The 21,121-nt window shown below is 37.8% G+C and overlaps 1 protein-coding gene across 1 annotated transcript in view; it reads right to left on the bottom strand.

Annotated features, from left to right (window-relative positions):
- Positions 1–21,121, bottom strand: part of ADAM22 (ADAM metallopeptidase domain 22) — a 238,956-nt gene that overhangs the window by 108,244 nt on the left and 109,591 nt on the right. The window contains 1 exon segment of the mRNA XM_036863312.1: positions 1,762–1,828. Within this exon segment, the coding sequence (XP_036719207.1) occupies positions 1,762–1,828 (67 nt within the window).

Genomic DNA, 21,121 nt, shown 5'->3' with positions numbered 1-21,121 from the left:
CCATTGTCTCTATGTGGCCCAGCAAACATCTGGTTACCAAACATTTGCTTTTCCATCTCCATGTGAATTGCCTTCCCCCTCTGTGAGGTCCCAAACCATTACCCTCAACATCTTTTGTCTTTAGCTGAAGATGGTATTTAAGGTGAGGGTTTCAGTCTTTTTGGCGAATTACTCAGTTCTTGGTCTCTCCCATGTATACATGTCATCAAACTTTTGTTTGATTTTTGTCCTGTTAATCTGTCTCACGTATATTTAATTCACAGAGCAGCTAGAAGAACCTAGAAGGGCGGAGAAAAATTTCTTCCTCCTCACACTTTAAAATACTACACACACGTAGAGAGTGAAAAGATTAACAAAATGTTTATAACTATTGATGCTGGATAATGGGTATGTAGGAGTTCATTGTAGTATTCTTTTTACCTCTGTATATGTTTGAGACGTTCCATAATAAAAAGTTTTCATTTTTTAGTTAACATATAATTGCAAAATCCAATCCCCTTCACTTGTCACTGGACAAGGACAATGTAATTTATTTTGGTTATTGATAACAGAGTTTAATTTAAATAAAAAGCTTTGTTACAGTAATACATTTAAATTGAAAAGCAGTAGACAAAAAAATAAAAAAATAAAAAAGCAGTAGACATAAGTTTAAAGGAAAGTAACTTTAGAAAATGTTTACAATATAATGTTTACTGTTAAAAAGCAAGATACAATATTGTAAATATGTATGATACCAAGTCTGTAAAATATGAAAATATAAATACATGCACAGGACAAAAAAAATACTAGAAGGAAATACAACAAAATGAAAACAAAGTTTATCTGTCAGTGATGAGTTTATGGATGATTTTTCCTTCTTTGATACATTTTTTCTCCACTAACAAGTTTTCTAAAATGAGTATAAATTAAATTAATAATCAGAAAAAGAAAGCAAATATACATATTTGCTTTCTTTATATATATATATATATATATATATATATATATATATGACATTATAATTCTGATAAGGCAGAATAGATAGTCTGAATGCTGTTCAGAAGAAAATAAACACTTAGCTAAAACTCTTTATACTAAACATTGGTTCTAAAGAAACTCTGGGGTGGGGTTTGGTCTCATATGCCTCAGACAACATCATCACTGATATGAAAGACACATACATTCTTATGCTTATAACTGGAGAATTTTTTTTTTTTTTTGTATGTAATCTTTTTCAGAACTTACCTGACAAGAACCAATATCTTGAGATTTGTCTCCAGGGATTTAAAACTCCCTGGGACATCCCTGTTGACATAATAAGTTCATAATTTTACCAGAGAAATCTTTCCCAAATGAATGCAAAGCCAGGCACCTACCCTGGACCCAAGATTTCACCTCTTGATTCTCAGCGCTAACCTTAAAAGCAAATTTCAGAAATTATTTTCTGTGACATAATCTAAAAGAGAACTACTTGCAGTAATATTAATCCCACAAAGCATAACTCCAACAATTCCGGTAGTACAGTAAGAATTCGTTTTCTGGTAACTAAATTTTTTTCCCTAAGTCAGTGACACCCTCTCTTGATAAATTCTGAAATATAAAAACCCCAAAACTACATTGGAAGTATCACTGAAGATTAAAATCATAATCAGTACTTAAAAGATTCTCAAAAGTTTCCCCCAAGAGAAAAATTTTACTTGCTTTCACTTCCACAGTCTTCCCTCCACGTTCAATACTTAAAAGATTCTCAAAAGTTTCCCCCAAGAGAAAAATTTTACTTACTTTCACTTCCACAGTCTTCCCTCCATGTTCAATGTGTCTCTCCACGTATTCAGAGGACAGCAAATCACTGCAACAGAAAGAAATGATGATGAAAGAGGACCTTGAAAATGTAAATCATTTGAAAATCACCATTAAGTTTACAACATTCCAGCTTGAATGATTCTATTTTTTGTTTTGTTTTGGTTTCTGTTTTATAAATTTATTTATTTTATTTATTTATTTTTGGCTGCATTGGGTCTTCATTGCTGGCCGTGGGCTTTCTCTAGTTGCGGCGAGCGGGGGCTACTCTGTTGCAGTGGGCGGGCTTCTCACTGTGGTGGCTTCTCTTGTTGTAGAGCATGGGCTCTAGATGCATGGGCTCAGTGGTTGTGGCTCGCGGGCTCTAGAGCGCAGGCTCAGTAGCTGTGGCGCATGGGCTTAGTTGCTCCACAGCATGTGGGATCTTCCTGGACCAGGGATTGAACCCGTGTCCCCTGCATTGGCAGGAGGATTCTTAACCACTGCACCACCAGGGAAGCCCAGCTTGAATGATTCTTTAATCCAGATTTTAAAACAAAAATAAAACTCTATAGGTCTCTCTCTTTCTCTCTCTCTCTCTCTCTCTCTCTCTCACACACACACACAGCCTAGTACTTGTAAAAGGATATGAGGCTAAACTGACTAAATCACCTGTCACCCCGTTGCTTAGCAGAGCTAGTTCCACCGATCTAGTTCAGCAATTCTAGGAAACTACCATTATTTTTAAGACATCTTATTCTTCCCTTTTTTACTTCAGCTTTTTTGTGTGTGAAGATTTTAATTTAAGTTTTTATTATACCTTACATCCTTCTTTGCTGTTTCTCTCCCCTAACCTTTGAATAGTGGGGTACTCCTAGAAGGCTTAGTCTCCCCACATTCCTTGGTGCTCTTTTCCTATCTCATGTATTTAAGTATTAAGATGCTGTCAACTTCTAAATATATATTTCTAATTCAGACCTTTTCTCAAACTGTAGATGTAACTGCCTACTGGACATCACCGCTTAAATATCTAATAGGCATCTCAAACTTGACATGCCAAGGCTGAATTCTCTGACCCTCACCCATTCCCCACCACCTGCTCGACCCACAGCCTTCCACAACAGCTAACATCAACAGCATCATTTCAACTGCTTTGCCAAAAACTTTGAAATTATTGACTCTTCTCACACCCCACATCCTTGCTTTAGCTTTTTATCAAACACTTTTGATTTACTACCATACTTCACCATTTCTCATATGTTACGTGTGATATTTTATCTAACAAAATATTAGTTTCCCCCACAAAAAAATTAAACAGAGGCGAAGAAAGTTAGAAGAAATGAAAAAGAATATACTTTCAGCACTTTAAAATAACCTTTTTTGAAATCTCTCCTAAACAATCACCACCTTCTTGTATAATTTTTAAATGTTTACATCATCTTAAATATACTTCTCTTTAATTCTATATGAGGAAAACATTTCCCCTTTAATAGAGGCACCTCAAGGCACAACTCCAATAAACAGTCTTAAAGTCTTTAAATTTTTAAAGCAGTAAAATGTAGATAAAATTCACATTAATAAATAAAAATATAAACTTCTAAATCTACCCCTCTATTAATAAACATTCACCCAACTAAAAAAACGTGTTTCACAGTGCTCTGAAGGTCACCATCCAAAATTGTCCCAATCATAAAAAAAGGTGAATTTCTAAGCACAAGAGCTACTATGATAAGCACTATGCCTACAGTTGCTTGGAATGTAAACAGAAAGATCAAACACGCATTACATTAATGCAGGCACGAGAGTCAGTTTCTTATAGTATCTGATGCTTATGTTTCTATCTAGGTAACCTATAATTATAGTCTAAGTCCTTGTTTCATTTGTCTTTGGAATACATTTTCCTATTGACTTTACGGAGGAAACAGCTAGAATGCTCTAAGCTGCAAGTTGTAGAAGACACAACTAAAAGTGGCTTAAACAATCAGGACATTGTTATCATTTCTTGTTAGAAATTCCAGGGCAGGTGTGATGTGAATTTGCTTCTGCAACTCTTCAATTCTGGTAGGTGAATACATTTAAAGTTTATAAAATATAGGCAAAACACTTTTTAAGATGTTTTAAGTATAGATAAGTAGCTACTAAGCAAAATTTTGTTAGATGTGGGCAGAATGCATAAGATGTGTAAAGCATAAGTAAGAAGATCATGTGTGTATCTCACACTGATAGAAAGGGATGGATGACCAAAAGATACGTAACATTTTTAAGGCACCTGGGTAATAAGTGTTCATGATATAACAAATATATAAAAGACACTATATATGCAAGATATGCTTATACATAAACACTTAATATTTATGAGGTCTTATTTCAACCACCTATTGGTAACACCCAAGATTTCTCAACTTCCACAATACTGACATTTCAGGCCAGATAATTCTTTGTCTTGGGGAGTATCTTATGCATTGTCACATGATTAGCAACATCCATGACCTCCACCCACTAGATGCCAGCATCACACACACATCAGCCATGACAATCACAAATGTCTCCAGACATTGCCAAATGTACACTGGGGGCTAAAACTGCCCTGGTTAAGAACTGCTACTGACACCCATTCCTGCCCCATGTTTTCTCTGAACAAACAGAATTCATGGTTGTCCATCAAGCTAATTGGCAGGCTGCAGCTCCTGACCAAGCATACTTGTCCCTGTGTCTCTCAGATACAGCACGTGGGTGTCATTAGCTCAGGCCACCTTGCATCTGTGGAGCTTGCCCAAACCTCATCTCTGGTCCTTGTAACTACATATCAGCAGGGAAGGCAGATGCAGCAGAGAGAGAAGCAGATCCTAAGAATACAGTGTACCCCAGTACACATTAGCTGGAGTGGTCCTTCCACCCCACTTGCACCCTATCCTAAGCATGCTAACCTACCCTTTTCTTTCCTCTTGCTTCTCACTGTGTGCTTTAATTTGATTTAGCAAATCATGTGATTTGAGGATTTTAATTTGGTCTGTGAGGGCTTGCTGTTTCTTCCCTTACTTCTGGGATAGCTTGCTAGCTAGTATACTTGTAGGCAACCATTGCAGCAGAGTAATTTTCCACTGGACATCAGAGCGGTTCCAGGGCTGGTTCATGTGGTGGCTCAGCATCATTAATGAGAATGTCCATCCTTCTGCTCTGCCACCAGAATGGTGGGTGACGTGTACTTGTAACTGGCTCCTCTCATGATCCTAAAGTGGCTGCTGCAGGTCTAAGAATCTCATGCAGATAAAGATATCCCAAGGTAAAAAAGCCTTGTATTTCGGTACAAGAGTCAGCAAACTCTTCACAAAAAGCCTCTAGCATTCATCTTCTCAAGTATGTTTTGCCAGGATTACACTACTTGGCCCTGCCAAAGCCAGTCTTTTGACAAGGACATCTGTCTCTGAACAATCAAGATTCTCCTCCTCTTCCCCCTCTCTCTCCTCCTCCCATGAACATCATGACTACTCAGAAGGAGGTAAACAACACTACAGGGTGGAGAGAATAGCTGTTGCATAGCCAACAGACAGCTGTCTTTTTTTTTTTAAATATAATTTTTACCATGAGTATGTTGGATACTTCACAAATTTCCAAAGGTTTCGAACAAAATAGTGAAGCTTCATGATCAAGATCTGCTGAAGCAAAACCGGTCATTGCTCCACCATCCACATCCCACTCTTTATCCAAGACCATACCCCCAACAGGAGAGGTACCAGAAAGATGTCTGCAAAAAACTGCCCCCTACTCTTGCTATCAGTCTCCAACAACTTCTCCAGCAGTGAGAGAGAAAAATTACCCTACAGAGGCAGTGTTTATTAGCAGAGCCAGCCAGATTCCCTCTCTTGGGAATCTGAACTAGTAAATTCAGAAAGAAAACAATCATTCAGTGGATGAAGGAAAGAGAAACAGAAAGTCAAAAATAAGCAGTCACTTGAGAGAAACTGGGCTGTGCCAGTGGTGAATCCTGTTACCCAAAAAGTGGTTCTTCTCTTGGTGGATCTCAAGCCAAAGAGTGGGAGAAGGAAGAATTTATTACTTGCAGCAAGTAAGGAGAACACCGGGGATCTTTCCCAAAGCAGTGTCTGCCCCAAGAGCAAAACTGGGGAAGTTTTAAGCTAAGGTTACATGCATATTCATGAAAGGGCTTGAGGTGAAGAAAATTCAGCATAGAATTGGGGCAATGGTCAACAGAGTCCACACTTTAGTTGATTGAAGTCATGAGGGTCAGAAAAGGTCAACATCATCATTCCTTAGGTTGCATTCGATCTGGTGGTTGAGTGCTGGAGCGGGATTTAAATTCTGCAAAACAGCTCAAGAAAGTGCTTGAGGCTAATCTTTACCACTGAAACAGAACTAGGAGTCTTTACAACTGATTTATTATCTTTGCTATTGTTACTTCTCTTGCCTGAAAACAGTTTACTCTTTTGTTCCCTTAAGATCATTATTACTGAGATCTATTCAAGGGCAAGCACTATGGCCAGGCTTAGATCATAACTGGCTTCTATGTCAAAAACCTATATCTAGTCTTTTCCTCCAGCCCAGCCCTGATGTTGGATACCTTTCTCCTTCACTGCCATGTGAGTAAACCCCCATTACTGGAGCCAGCATGAGTGAGATCAAAAAGGGGGAGGAATTGTATAGTAGTAGGAGTAATAATAATAACAATAATCATTTTTTTTTAAAAAAACAGCTTTTGAGTCTTCCAGGTATTCAAATTTCAAGGGAATATTTTTCTTTGAATTATAAAATCTAGGAATTAAGAGAGTATGAGTCACCACATGAATGTAATTACAGCAAAGAAAAGCCTCTGCTCAGGAATTATGCAGCTATTTCAATCAAGCCTCTATACCTACAAGTATTGCTGGAAAGGGCTGTCTGTAATTTAAACCAAAAACAGCCCATGCAATTTTTGGTTTTGTTTGTTGCGGTATTGTGGAAGTCTGCTAAGTATTGTTATTTTAATTATTGGGCTGAGAAACCTTCTATTTAAAATGTCATTTTTTGCAGACGTAGAGAATGGACTTGAGGACACGGGGAGGGGGAAGGGTAAGCTGGGACGAAGTGAGAGAGTGGCATGGACATATATACACTACCAAATGTAAAATAGATAGCTAGTGGGAAGGAGCTGCATAGCACAGGGAGATCAGCTCGGTGCTTTGTGACCACCTAGAGGGGTAGGATAGGGAGGGTGGAAGGGAGACACAAGAGGGAGGGAATATGGGGATATATGTATATGTATAGATAATTCACTTTGTTATACAGCAGAAACTAACACAACATTGTAAAGCAAGTATACTCCAATAAAGCTGTGTAAAAAAAAAAGTCATTTTTTCCTCTACTGAAGTATAAAATCCTTACTACCACCAACTTAGAACCTCAGTAAAAATTTTTGAAGCCTCCTAAAGTAGAGATAATCAAAATTACCTTAAGTTCTATTTTTTTTTTTAAGATCATTGTTTATCATTAAGTAGGAATCTACTTAATTTTAAGTGTGGGAAAATGCAGGATCTTCTTAACACATGGGAAATTTTATCTGACTGGGTAGAATTTGCTTCCTGTTTACAGCTAACTCAAAACTAATGTGTGAATGCTTCTTTGTGAATTTTGAAAGATGGAAGTGAAAATCATTTTCAGTCAAATTCTAAACCCGCTCATTTTCTAAAGGAAATAAGGAGATGTTTTAAAAGTTAGAAATGTATTCTGAGGCCCCTTTTTTAAAATTTATTTGCATGCCATAATATGCCTGGAATAAGCAAAACAGATACAATGTAAACATTTTCAGTCATAATAATGATTACCCTTTGTCTATCGTGCAACTGAATCAGAGGCAGCTGGTATAGTACAAAGGTTTTGGAATTTAAAAACAAAAGCAAATATTCTGATTTCCTATCCAAACGCTGCCATTTACTAACTATGTGACCTTGGCCAAGTTATTTAATCTTTATGAACACAATTTGCCCATGTCTAAAATGAAGATAATAAAAATTTCTTTATAAAGTTGGTACGGTATTAAATCAGAACATATGTGAAAGGCCTCCCAAATCCTGATTTCAATTATCCCACTCCTTATTCATCATCTCCTACTCATCTTTCTCTAGAACTCGCACTTTAACTGTTTGTGTTACCGAACCCAGCTTTGGCTGGAAAGCCAGTACTTGAGAGATGCGTGTTGGTTGGAAAGAAAAGGCTGCTTTAATCAGGAGGCCAGCAACCTGGGGAGAAGGCAGACTTGTGTCCAAAAACCAACTCCGAAGATTCTGCTTGACCATGAAAGTTTTTAAAGAGAGAATCATCTGGAGAGGGGGTCAGAGTCTTCATTATCTTCCACTGTGTGCAAACTTTCTTCTGATTGGTTGGTAGTGAGGTAAGAGGGTGGTGCTCCAGGAATCGTGTGCTCAGGCTGAAGTTACCATCCTCCACCTGGGTGGGGGCCTTAGTTCCTACAGAAGAACTCAAAGGTATTGGTTATACATATTCCTTGAGGAGGAACCAGAACCCTCCTGCATTGCTGCACTATTGTTTCTTGACTGCTCCTCCTTTGTTTCTTCATTCCCTCCATTCCCTGATAAGCAACTGTTTGAATCTGCCATTTGGAACTTGAGGAAGGTCAAGGGGGCTGAATGAAGCCCATTACCTACAAACAAGAAATGGGGAAACAGAAAGGATTTATACCTGGGAGGGCCCCACGGGGTCCAGCTCCATTTCATTTGGAGACTTTTAAACCATTGACCCTACCTACTACTTTTTCACTGTCCTTCACCTGCCTCCTACCCCCCTAATCTAGCTCACAGTCCATGATTTATCATGAAAATCACTCCCTTCCTCCTCTCTCTCTCCACTATGCTCATTGGCCAAACCTCAACCATGGTAAAACTTAACTCTTCTAGGAATCAAAGTCTGACCCCCTAGAAGCAGAACATCCTGAATGGTCATACACCATTCAATGGTGTTGAATGGTCAACACCATTCAAGATGTTCATACATTGAACCACATAATTTATGGCCACAATATCAAGTGGTTCCCCTTAACACAATACTGCCCATAAATCCACTAGTCCAATTTACTAGACAATTTACTCTGAGAAGACCCTTCCAAACTTTTCTCTCCTAAAATCTCCAAGGCATTTCTTCATCATCACTCCCTGCTGATGACCTCACTTCTGTATTCACTGAGAAAGTGGAAACAGAAAAGGGCTGCTTCATCTTTCCAATCCACCAACACCCCTGTTTTCTGAACCAGTCTCTGAAACAGAGCAAGACACTATGGGGCTTTCCCAGGACAGAACTTCCTCCACGTCCTCCGCCCACCTTTTGTCTGTAGAAAAACTTTAGCCAAGTAATAAATTTAATGAGAGAAACAAGAAAATGCAGAAGCAAAGGAAAACAGTCAAATAATACCAAATAGTAATAGTTTAGTCATTAAGAAAAGTCAGGGACCTTTAGTTCATCCTCAAGGGCTAGAGATAATATTCTGAGCCACACCCTTGGAGCTGTTTTGTAGATACTGAAACCCCCACCAGGTGGAAGGAGTTAACTACATGATGACCAGACTGTAGCCATGACATAAGCTGCCACAATTCTGAGAACTGGACTCAAGAAAACCAACCCTACAACTGAAGATGAACTGTACCTAAAACAATCAAGATGATGCTGATCAGACCACCACATGACTAATTTCAAGACGATAATCAGAGCTGACTGTGCTGTTCTGCATGTAGCCCTTTCCCTCCACCTATACACCCCTGAAGCTGCCCTTTAAAAGCCCTTGCCCAATGATCAACAGTGGAGAGTTGGGTTTTGGAAATGATTCTGCCTTCTCCCCCAGTTGCCAGACTCCGCAGTAAAACAAACTTTTCTTTCTAGCAACACTTGCCTCTCCAGTATTGGCTTTCGAGGTGCGAGCAGCCAGACATCTCAAACTCAACATGGTTAATGCATAACTCTCTCAGCCAAATCGCAATAGTCAATTCCCTACTCAAAATGTATCCTACTATTAACTTCACAGTGAAGAAAACTGAGGAACTTCACCTTAACTGAGTGATCATAGTTAACATTGCCAATAATGGAAGAAACCAAAATCACGGGCTCCCAAAGTGATGCACTGAGAAGGATAAATCATTTACAGTATTCCCACTAAAAATGCATAAGAAAGAAAGAAACAAATGATTAGCGAAACCTGAATCAGCAATAGATTTTCAAAGAAATAGCCTCAGAGCAAAGATCTAATCCAAAGTGCTGCCATTCAAATGTGACCTCAAGGTCAAGATCAAATCAAGGGTATGGTTGTAAGACACTTTGATAAGACCTCAGAAGGACTTTTAATGCTGTTTTGCCTAGACTATATCATCTATATTAAAAAAGTTTCTAAGATTCTTAAGAGCCTGCCTATAATTGATAGATCCTCAGCTACACCAAAAAGTTTCTAAGAACCTTAAGGTATGACTCATAGATAGTCTCACCTAAACAAAAGACTTCTAAGAATCTTAAGGGCATCTCAACTCACAGTCCAAAGTAGAGAAAGGCCTATCTCAAGAAGATTTGTGTATGTCGTTTTGTCTGATGGGATAAATGCCTAAGATTCACATGAAACCCACTAATGGAAACACCACCAGCTTGGATTAAAATGGACAAGTCAATTCAAACCTTTTACAGTCAGGAAGCAGACCTAGAAATATACTTAGATTAAGGTCTGGGTCATTTCTCATGGAAAAGAAATGGTGACTCAAAGGGTGGAGCCAAGAACCATAGGCAACCACTATCAGGAAGCAGAACAGAGCTTTACTCAACATACATTCCCTTTCCCAAAACGGGGGAACTGGTGACATACACCTGGCTGAATATCAGAATTTCAGAGGACCAGTGATAGCTAGGTACCTCCTATTTCTCCCATTTTAAAATAGGAATATCTACTGTAATCATCCTGTCCTCATCTCCCCACTGTATACTGAGTGTATATGGAATAGATAACTTGTCATTTTAGTTCAAAGGTCTGTACCTGTGTTACGTCATCTAAAAGCCTTAATCAGATTGAGATGATAAGAATTTGAACCTTGAGTTTGAGCCTGATAGTATAATGGAATGAGATTTTTCAGGAAATCTTTGGAGGAATTAGTGCATTTTACATATATGAGAAATGTAAATAATTTGGTCAAAGGATAGACTGTGGTTGAACAAAAATGTCTAAAAATGCTTTGTGACTCCTCTCATGGTAAAGTGGAGACCATTTCTCCTTTCCTTGCATCTGAGCTGGTCCTATACCAAACACAATGAGACAGAAGTGATACTGCATAACATCTGAGATCTGCAACTTCCACTTCCATGTGTGTGGAACTCTCCATCTTTGAATATTTGAATCCATCCACCATGCTGTGAGGAAGTCTAAGCAACCACGTAACAAGACCCTTGTAGAGGAGAACCAAAGTCCCTAGCTGATAGACCCAGTTGAATTTCCAGCCAGTGCTGGCACTAATTTCCAACCATGTGATTGAAGCCATTTTGGAACTTCCAGATGTAATAATGCCCCAGCTAACACCACATGAAGCAAAACTGCCCAGTCAACCCACAGAATTGTACAAAATAATACACTGTAAGGCAATAGGTTGATCATGCCTTTTTTTTTTTTTTTTTAATGATCATATGGTTTTTATTCTTCAATTTGTTAATATGGTGTATCACATTGATTGATTTGCATATATTGAAGAATCCTTGCATCCCTGGGATAAATCCCACTTGATCATGGTGTATGATCCTTTTAATGTGTTGTTGGATTCTGTTTGCTAGTATTTTGTTGAGGATTTTTACATCTATATTCATCAGTGATATTGGTCTGTAATTTTCTTTTTTTGTAGTATCTTTGTCTGGTTTTGGTATCAGGGTGATGGTGGCCTCATAGAATGAGTTTGGGAGTGTTCCTTCCTGTGCAATTTTTTGGAAGAGTTTGAGAAGGATGGGTGTTAGCTCTTCTCTAAATGTTTGATAGAATTCACCTGTGAAGCCATCTGGTCCTGGACTTTGGTTTGTTGGAAGATTTTTAACCACAGTTTCAATTTCATTACTTGTGATTGGTCTGTTCATATTTTCTCTTTCTTCCTGGTTCAGTCTTGGAAGGTTATACCTTTCTAAGAATTTGTCCATTTCTTCCAGGTTGTCCATTTTATTGGCATAGAGTTGATTATAGTAGTCTCTTAGGATGCTTTGTATTTCTGTGGTGTCTGTTGTAACTTCTCCTTTTTCATTTCTAATTTTATTGATTTGAGTCCTCTCCCTCTTTTTCTTGATGAGTCTGGCTAATGGCTTATCAATTTTGTTTATCTTCTCAAAGAACCAGCTTTTAGTTTTATTGATCTTTGCTATTGTTTTCTTTGTTTCTATCTCATTTATTTCTGCTCTGATCTTTATGATTTCTTTCCTTCTGCTAACTTTGGGTTTTGTTTGGTCTTCTTTCTCTAGTTCCTTTAGGTGTAAGGTTAGATTGTTTACTTGAGATTTTTCTTGTTTCTTGAGGTAGGCTTGGATAGCTATAAACTTCCCTCTTAGAACTGCTTTTGCTGCATCCCATAGGTTTTGGATCGTCGTGTTTTCATTGTCATTTGTCTCTAGGTATTTTTTAATTTCCTCTTTGATTTCTTCAGTGATCTCTTGGTTATTTAGTAACGTATTGTTTAGCCTCCATGTGTTTGTGCTTTTCACATTTTTTTCCCTGTAATTCATTTCTAATCTCATAGTGTTGTGGTCAGAAAAGATGCTTGATAGGATTTCAATTTTCTTAAATTTACTGAGGCTTGATTTGTGACCCAAGATGTGATCTATCCTGGAGAATGTTCCATGCGCACTTGAGAAGAAAGTGTAATCTGCTGTTTTTGGATGGAATGTCCTATAAATATCAATCAAATCTATCTGGTCTATTGTGTCATTTAAAGCTTCTGTTTCCTTATTTATTTTCATTTTGGATGATCTGTCCATTGGCTTACGTGAGGTGTTAAAGTCCCCCACTATTATTGTGTTACTGTTGATTTCCTCTTTTATAGCCGTTAGCAGTTGCCTTATGTATTGAGGTGCTCCTATGTTGGGTGCATATATATTTATAAGTGTTATATCTTCTTCTTAGATTGATCCCTTGATCATTATGTAGTGTCCTTCCTTGTCTCTTGTAACATTCTTTATTTTAAAGTCTATTTTATCTGTTATGAGTATAGCTACTCCAGCTTTCTTTTGATTTCCATTTGCATGGAATATCTTTTTCCATCCCCTCACTTTCAGTCTGTATGTATCCCTAGGTCTGAAGTGGGTCTCTTGTAGACAGCATATATATGGCTCTTGTTTTTGTATCCATTCAGCAAGCCTCTGTCTTTTGGTTGGAGCACTTAATCCATTCACGTTTAAGGTAGTTATCGCTATGTATGTTCCTATGACCATTTTCTGAATTGTTTTGGGTTTGTTTTTGTAGGTCCTTTTCTTCTCTTGTGTTTCCCACTTAGAGAAGTTCCTTTAGCATTTGTTGTAGAGCTGGTTTGGTGGTGCTGAATTCTCTTAGCTTTCGCTTGTCTGTAAAGCTTTTGATTTCTCCATCAAATCTAAATGAGATCCTTGCTGGGTAGAGTAATCTTGGTTGTAGGTTCTTCCCTTTCATCACTTTAAGTATATCATGCCACTCCCTTCTGGCTTGTAGAGTTCTGCTGAGAAATCAGCTGTTAACCTTATGGGAGTCCCCTTTTATGTTATTTGTCGTTTTTCCCTTGCTGCTTTCAATAATTTTTCTTTGTCTTTAATTTTTGCCAATTTGATTACTATGTGTCTCAGCGTGTTTCTCCTTGGGTTTATCCTGTATGGGACTCTCTGTGCTTCCTGGACTTGGGTGGCTATTTCCTTTCCCATGTTAGGGAAGTTTTCGACTATAATCTCTTCAAATATTTTCTCTGGTCCTTTCTCTCTCTCTTCTCCTTCTGGGACCCCTATAATGCAAATGTTGTTGCGTTTAATGTTGTCCCACAGGTCTCTTAGGCTGTCTTCATTTCTTTTCATTCTTTTTTCTTTATTCTGTTCTGCAGCAGTGAATTCCACCATTCTGTCTTCCAGGTCACTTATCCGTTCTTCTGCCTCAGTTATTCTGCTATTGATTCCTTCTAGTGTAGTTTTCATTTCAGTTATTTTATTGTTCATCTCTGTTTGTTTGTTCTTTAATTCTTCTAGGTCTTTGTTAAACATTTCTTGCATCTTCTCGATCTTTGCCTCCATTCTTATTCCGAGGTCTTGGATCATCTTCACTATCATTATTCTGAATTCTTTTTCTGAAAGGTTGCCTATCTCCACTTCATTTAGTTGTTTTTCTGGGGTTTTATCTTGTTCCTTCATCTGGTATATAGCCCGCTGCCTTTTCATCTTGTCTATCTTTCTGTGAATGTGGTTTTTGTTCCACAGGCTGCAGGATTGTAGTTTTTCTTGCTTCTGCTGGCTGCCCTCTGGTGTTTGAGGCTATCTAAGAGACTTGATGGGAGGCTCTGGTGGTGGGTGGAGCTGACTGTTCGATCATGCCTTCTTATTAGAACATTCAATGATTGTTTTACTGCACAACGTCATGTTTTCCTTAGAGCAGTCTACAGGGAATTCCCTAGCGGTCCAGTGGTTAGGACTTGGTGCTTTCACTGTCGGGGCCGAGGTTCGATCCCTGGTCGGGGAACTAAGATCCCACAAGATGCATGGCAAGGCCATTAAAAAAAAAAAAAAAAAAAGAGCAGCCTCCAAATGAGTACAGTGTAATTTGTTTTGGATAATATTAACATACAGACAATTTAGGATTTTTCGACTTTATGATGGTACGAAAGCTATATGCATGCAGTAGAAACCACACTTCAGATGTTGAATTTTGATCATTTCCTGGCCTAGCAGTGTGCTGTATGATACTCTCACATGATGCAGTGAGCAGCAGCTCCCAGTCAGCCATGCAATCACGATGGTAACCAACCAATACACTTAGAACCATTCCATACCCATGCAACCTTTCTGTTTTTCACTTTCAATACAGTATTCAATAAATTACATGAGATATTCAACACTTTATTATAAAACAGGTTTTGTGTTAGATGATTTTGCCCAACAGTAGACAAATGTAAGTGTTCTGAGCACATTTAAGGTAGGCTAGACTAAGCTATGATGTTCAGTAGGTGAGGTGTATTAAATGCATTTTAAACTTACAATATTTTCAATGTACAATGGGTTTATCGGGACATAACCTGATCATAAATCGAGGAAGATCTGCAAAAGAACCATAAAAGCTTCAAATATGACTAGAATCCACCCAGTGAGGTAGTAAAAATCCCCATAGGTCATGGGTCACAATGGAAAATTAGGAGATTTCATTAGGTATTTAAGTCATGAAAAGCTTTTCAGAAGAACAGAACTGGGAAAACGAAAAATTTAAGGACCCAAATTTCATTATTTTATTTTATTTAAGAGGAATAAAAAATTATAAGCTTAGAAAATTTTTTAAAAGAAAACATTTTTCCCATTCTCTCCATTCTATGCATCATTCCCCCCATTTCATTTTCTCTCTCTTTATTTTCTTATTCTGTCTAGCCAAGCATTAACCTTCCAGATCCTTTTGGAAAACTAGTCTTTGCTGAGAATCCTCACTACAGAAAATGGATAAATGTCCTGAACTTTCATACCACTGAGAATTAATCATCCTGTTTTCAGCTTTGTTTTGTGCAAAAACTGTTATCTATATCCTCAGTATGTAATAACTAGTACTTAAAATTCCTATTTTGTTTGAACTAAATTAAAGGGAAACTACAAATGTGAATTAAAAGTTTTTCCAAAGTTTGCCTTTTAGATGAAAGTTTCATTTTATTATTTTCCAATTTGTAAACATGAAAATTCCTTTTCTGTTTATACACACGCAAGAGATTTTCTGTACACCCTTGTGGCTACAGGGGAAGTTATTTTAGTTATATTCTACTGAGTAAGTCATAATCTGATGAAAATTTTCAGGGAGCTTTCAGTGTGTATGTCAGGACTAGGGCACTTAAAGTAAATGTGGTTATGAAAGTTGAAATAGGCACCATCATTAACATTAGCTCTTATTTATAAAATCCTTATTCCTTATGCCTGGGCACCCCCACACCTACCAAATCAGAATCTCCTGAGTTTATTCTGATATATAAAAAATGTTAACAGGACATGAAAGTATAATCACATTAAGTCTACAAACATTCTAGTAAAATTCTATTAATATAATGGTGTGTTGGCATATTCTGATCATTGTGACTCATTACCACATTGAAAGCCAAAGACATCAGGGAACACATTACAGCAAAGCAATTAAAAGAAGTCCCTGATAAATCTCATGGCACACAATCAACAGAGGGAGACATGTTCCTCTCCATTACAACCAAATCAAGAACTAATTTTTTAAGAAGACAATTGCCAGACTTACTTCAAAACTTACTTAAATTTTGTGTGAGTACCCTAGAAATGGGAGATTTTGGTATTTTTATAAAGTTGCAATTTTTAGGTGTGGTTCAAATAAATTATTTATATTAATTAAAGATGAAATTTTTATAATATTAATTAGTTGAAAATCAGCAAGGCAGAGCTAGCCTCAAATTCTCTCTATTGCCATCTGACTGATAAACATCTTTACCTTCTTCATCTCCTTCCTCTCCACATCCACATTCTAGGAGTGAGACCATATCCCTTGGCCAGACTCCATCGTCAGAGATCAAGAGCCCAGGGCTCAAAATAAGACTGCTCCCCACCCCCATCTTCATGACCTTATGAGTTGGAGTCAAGTGGGAGTCCCAAATTCTGTTAGTTCCTGGCAAGAGAACATCTACCTACCATCAAAACTCAGTCTCATCACAGCAATATGCTTTAAAAATCATCAAGATTAACTTAATCAGGCCCTTTATCCTCATTCATGTCTGCCACCTCAAGAAGCTCAGGCTCCCAAATCATCCTTCATCTCCAGCTCTCTAATCCACATATGGTTCTGTCCCCTTTTCCAACCATCTCCAGATACCCTTTGATGATGCTTTCTGGAACTCACACATGCCATTAGCAAAATCCCCTACCTCCAGTCTCTTCTTTGAATATTTCCTTCACCATCTTACCCTGAGAACCAGCTCTCCAGTGGAGGAAATGCTTCTCCTGCAAACCCTGCATGTTTGGTGGGGTGGGGGGGGACATCCTTCTTCCTTCTCATTGTCATGTCATGCCATTCTCCTTCATTCCACTAAAAACAACCCCACTTTATATCCTGTATCATCAGACTGTACCACCTATCATTGATCCCTGTAGTAATTTATTGACTCCTGGTCACTTCCCTGCATTTCCCTGAAGATTTTTTTTTAATAAATTTATTTATTTATGTTTGTTTGTTTGTTTGTTTTTATTTTTGGCTGCGTTGGGTCTTCGTTGCTGCACGGGCTTTCTCTAGTTGCGGTAAGCGGGGGCTACTCTTTGTTGCAGTGCGCGGGCTTCTCATTGTGGTGGCTTCTCTTGTTGCAGAGCATGGGCTCTAGGCACGCAGGCTTCAGTAATTGCGGCACATGGGCTCAGTAGTTGTGGCTTGCGGGCTCGTGAGCATAGGCTCAGTAGTTGTGGCGCACGGGCTTAGTTGCTCCGCGGCATGTGGGATCTTCCCGGAGCAGGGCTCGAACCCGTGTCCCTTGCACTGGCAGGCAGATTCTTAACCAGTGCGCCACCAGCGAAGCCCTCCCTGAAGATTTTTAACTTCTAGTTTACAATCACACTCTCCAGCACTACCCCTGATACAATTATTGGTGATTTTGATATCTACTTAGGTGACTGTTCCAATTCTGGCTTCTCAGCTCCTTGAACTCATCTCCTCCAATGATCTTCTCCATTCTACATCACCCCTACATCACCCACCCAACATATTCTCAAATTCAAGCATCTCACTCTCTGACCAACTCCATCCATCCTAGCTTTCTCTTTCAAAACCGCATTTCAGACCCCAATAAGACCCATAACCCACAAACTTACTACTATTTCACTGTCTTCACCTCCCTCATGTCTCACTCCCTTCCTTGCTCAGATTAAATTAAATCTTAATATTCACTGCTTTGCAAATCTCCCTACCCATCTCCTAACATCTGATTCTCCCTTCCCTAAACCAAGCCTAGTTGAAACAAACTCTTTACTGGCTTCATGCCCGCTCAGTGCAGTTGAATGAAGCTGAAGAAGAGCATATCATCAGGCTGACTGCTCACTTTACACTGAAAACCACTAACCTCAAGGGGTCCCTTAAAGCTGCCTGGCAATTATACTCCATTTTTCTAGGACATTTACTCTCCCAACTGTGTCTCAATACCATTTCACACCTTCTCCCTCTTTTCTCAAACCTCTAACATCTACTCCCCATCTGTTCTGAGAAGATGATTATGCTCCCTACATCACTGAGAAAAAAGCAATCAAAAGGTAAGTTCCATAGACTCCCATCACCACTTCTCTACACCTACCAGCATCTGGACTCATATGTTCAGCCTTTCCTCCCATCCTAGGAATTAGCTGTCCATGTAATTATTCAAAGCCAATCCCCCCACTGGTCACCACAATCCATCCCTTCTTGCCTACCCAAGAACATGGCACCAGATATCCCTTCCTCTCCTGCATCATCAAATTCTCCCTTTCTACTAGCTCTTTCCTATTACTGTATAAACTGTTATTTCTCCCATTTCCAAAAACAAAGAAAACAATTATCAACACAATTTTCCTGTCCAACGACTGCTATATATCCTTCTGTCCATTAAGCAAAACCACTCAAGAGAATTACCCATAGTCATTATCTTTCCTTTTTCTCCTCCCTTATCTCTTGAACCCATCTAATCAGATTTTCACCACACCACTCTTATCGAAGTCACTAATTACCTTTCCATGTTGTTATATCTAATGTCAATTCTCAATCTTCGTATTACTTGACCTATAAGCAGCATTTGACTCAGCTGATCGCCCCCTTCTCTTGGAAATACTTCCTTAGACTTCCTACCAGGCACCACACTCTCCTGGTTTTTCTCCTACTTCTCCTGCTGCTGTTTTTCCATACCCTTTGCTAGTTTCTTCCCATTCCCCCAACCTCTAGACATTGTAGTGCCTGGAGGTTCAGTCTTTGATCCTTCTCTCACTCCTTTGGTGATTTCATCTAATGTCTCCCCTTGAATAACAACTATATTCTGATGACCCTCAGATTTATGTCTCCAGTTTAGAATTCTCCTTTGAATTCTTGAATCATATGTCCAACTTCATACTCAACATCTCCTCCCATTTATCAAATAAGCATATCACACTTAATATGTCCAAACCTGAGCCCCTGATCTGGCTTGACAAACAGGATTTTCCTACAGTCTTCCCATCTTCAAAAATGGCTACTTTGTCTTTCCAGTCACCCTGGCCAAAAACCAAGGAGTGGTCACTGTCTCATCAATTTCTCTTACAAAATATATCCAGAATATGACCACTTCCATTGCTACCACCCTGCTCTGAATCATCATGATATCGTGCCTGGATTATTACAATGCCTTTTTCTGTCAACCCATCAATGTTTTCCTACTAATCTGTGTAAGGAATAGAACAGTCCCATTCTTAGTGAGAACACAGATTAATAGGCATTATTACCCACTGTTAATGATGGTCAATTACTGCCATCTTTTGAAAAAGCAATCTTTCAAAATTTAGTAAACGTCTTAAAATTCTGATATTCTTTGTACCCAGGAATCTAATGAAGGAAAACAACTATATAGAAGTTGTTTTATGCCATTTTCTAAATAATTTTTATTAGAAAACCTTGTGTTGAAAGGCTACTAGGGAACCACTAGCACAAACACTGTGAGCATAGCTTTGTAGACTTTTCATGGAGGACAGTCTGACACTACATATTAAATGTGTATCCTTTTTTTTTTTAAACATCTTTATTGGAGTATAATTGCTTTACAATGGTGTGTTAGTTTCTGCTTTATAATGTGTATCCTTTTTAACTGCAATTCTGTTTCTAAGAATGTAACCTAGGAAAATAATTTTTAATGTGTACAGATGTTTAGTTATAAAGATTGTCAATACAACATTATCATGGAGAAACACTGGAAATAACAGAAAAGCAATTAAGTAAATAGGGTACAACAATTTAGAATTGAATATTCTGCTAACACTAACATGTCATTGAAGATATTAAAAGATTTTTCATAATGTCTACTTAAGAAAAGTTCCACATTTTGCAAAAGAAAGAAAATATATATGTATGAAGGAAAAAGAGAATAAAGCATACATTAAGATGCTAGCAGTGTTTATCTCCGGGTAATTAGTTAACTGCTACATTTATTTTACTTGTTTTACTTCTACATGTTATCTAAAACGTCTACAATAAACATGTTTTACATTTAAGAAATTAAAGAAATGTTACATATATAATTTCATGGAAATAAACAAAACTAAATTTGAAATGTATTTCACAAAGCCATCATCCCAAAGTTATTCACAAAACAACCTCAGTATACAAAAAGAGATGATTGGTTGAGCAAATTATTTTTCCATCCATTTAGTGGAAAATAATGAATTCAACAAAATGTTTTAATAAGAGTTTGTATTAACAGGGGAATGCTTCTTAAGTTAAAAAAGAAAAGCAGTACATGAAATTATATAGAAAGAATAGAACAATTATATAAATAAAACAATGCACAGAAAAAACAATTGGAAGGAAATGCAACCAAATGTTTAAAGAATTCACCTTTGAGTGATGGCCCTATAGGATATTAAAATATTTTTGTTGTGTTTTCAGTTTGTTAAGCAGTTTCTTCTGGGTATTTATCACCACATTTCTCAAAAAGAAGTATGCTTAAACTTATATGTCTGGATTTTTTTTTAATTTTAAAATTAATAGCAATAATAAAATAATGGTTATAATTTTGAGTCCTTACTACTACTATTACTACTATTATTACTAATACTACTACTACTGACCTAACAGCTTCACAGGCATTAACTCATTTAATCTTCACAACAATCCTGTTAAGTAGGTATTATTAGTATTTCCATACAGATGAGGAAACGGAAGCACAGAGAGATAAGTAAGTTACTCAAGGATACTCAAGTGTGATAAGTGGTAGAGACAGGATTCAAATTCAGGTGGTCTGACTCCAGAGTTCATCCTCTTGCCCAATGAAACCCAACCCCAACATGTACTTTCCCTTCTCTTCTTGTTTATTTAATTTTCTACGTATGTCACTAAATCAGCCCGAACTTTCCCACAGAGCCACAAAGCCTTCAATATGCTCAAACACGTCAGGAACTACATCAATTTCATTTTTTTTCTTAGCTACATCTCTCCTGTGGC

The sequence above is a fragment of the Balaenoptera musculus genome, chromosome 9, assembly GCF_009873245.2.
Source record: "Balaenoptera musculus isolate JJ_BM4_2016_0621 chromosome 9, mBalMus1.pri.v3, whole genome shotgun sequence".
Taxonomy (NCBI): domain Eukaryota; kingdom Metazoa; phylum Chordata; class Mammalia; order Artiodactyla; family Balaenopteridae; genus Balaenoptera; species Balaenoptera musculus.
Note: the sequence above shows the minus strand (reverse complement) of the source record. Positions and strands in the feature narration are given on the sequence as shown.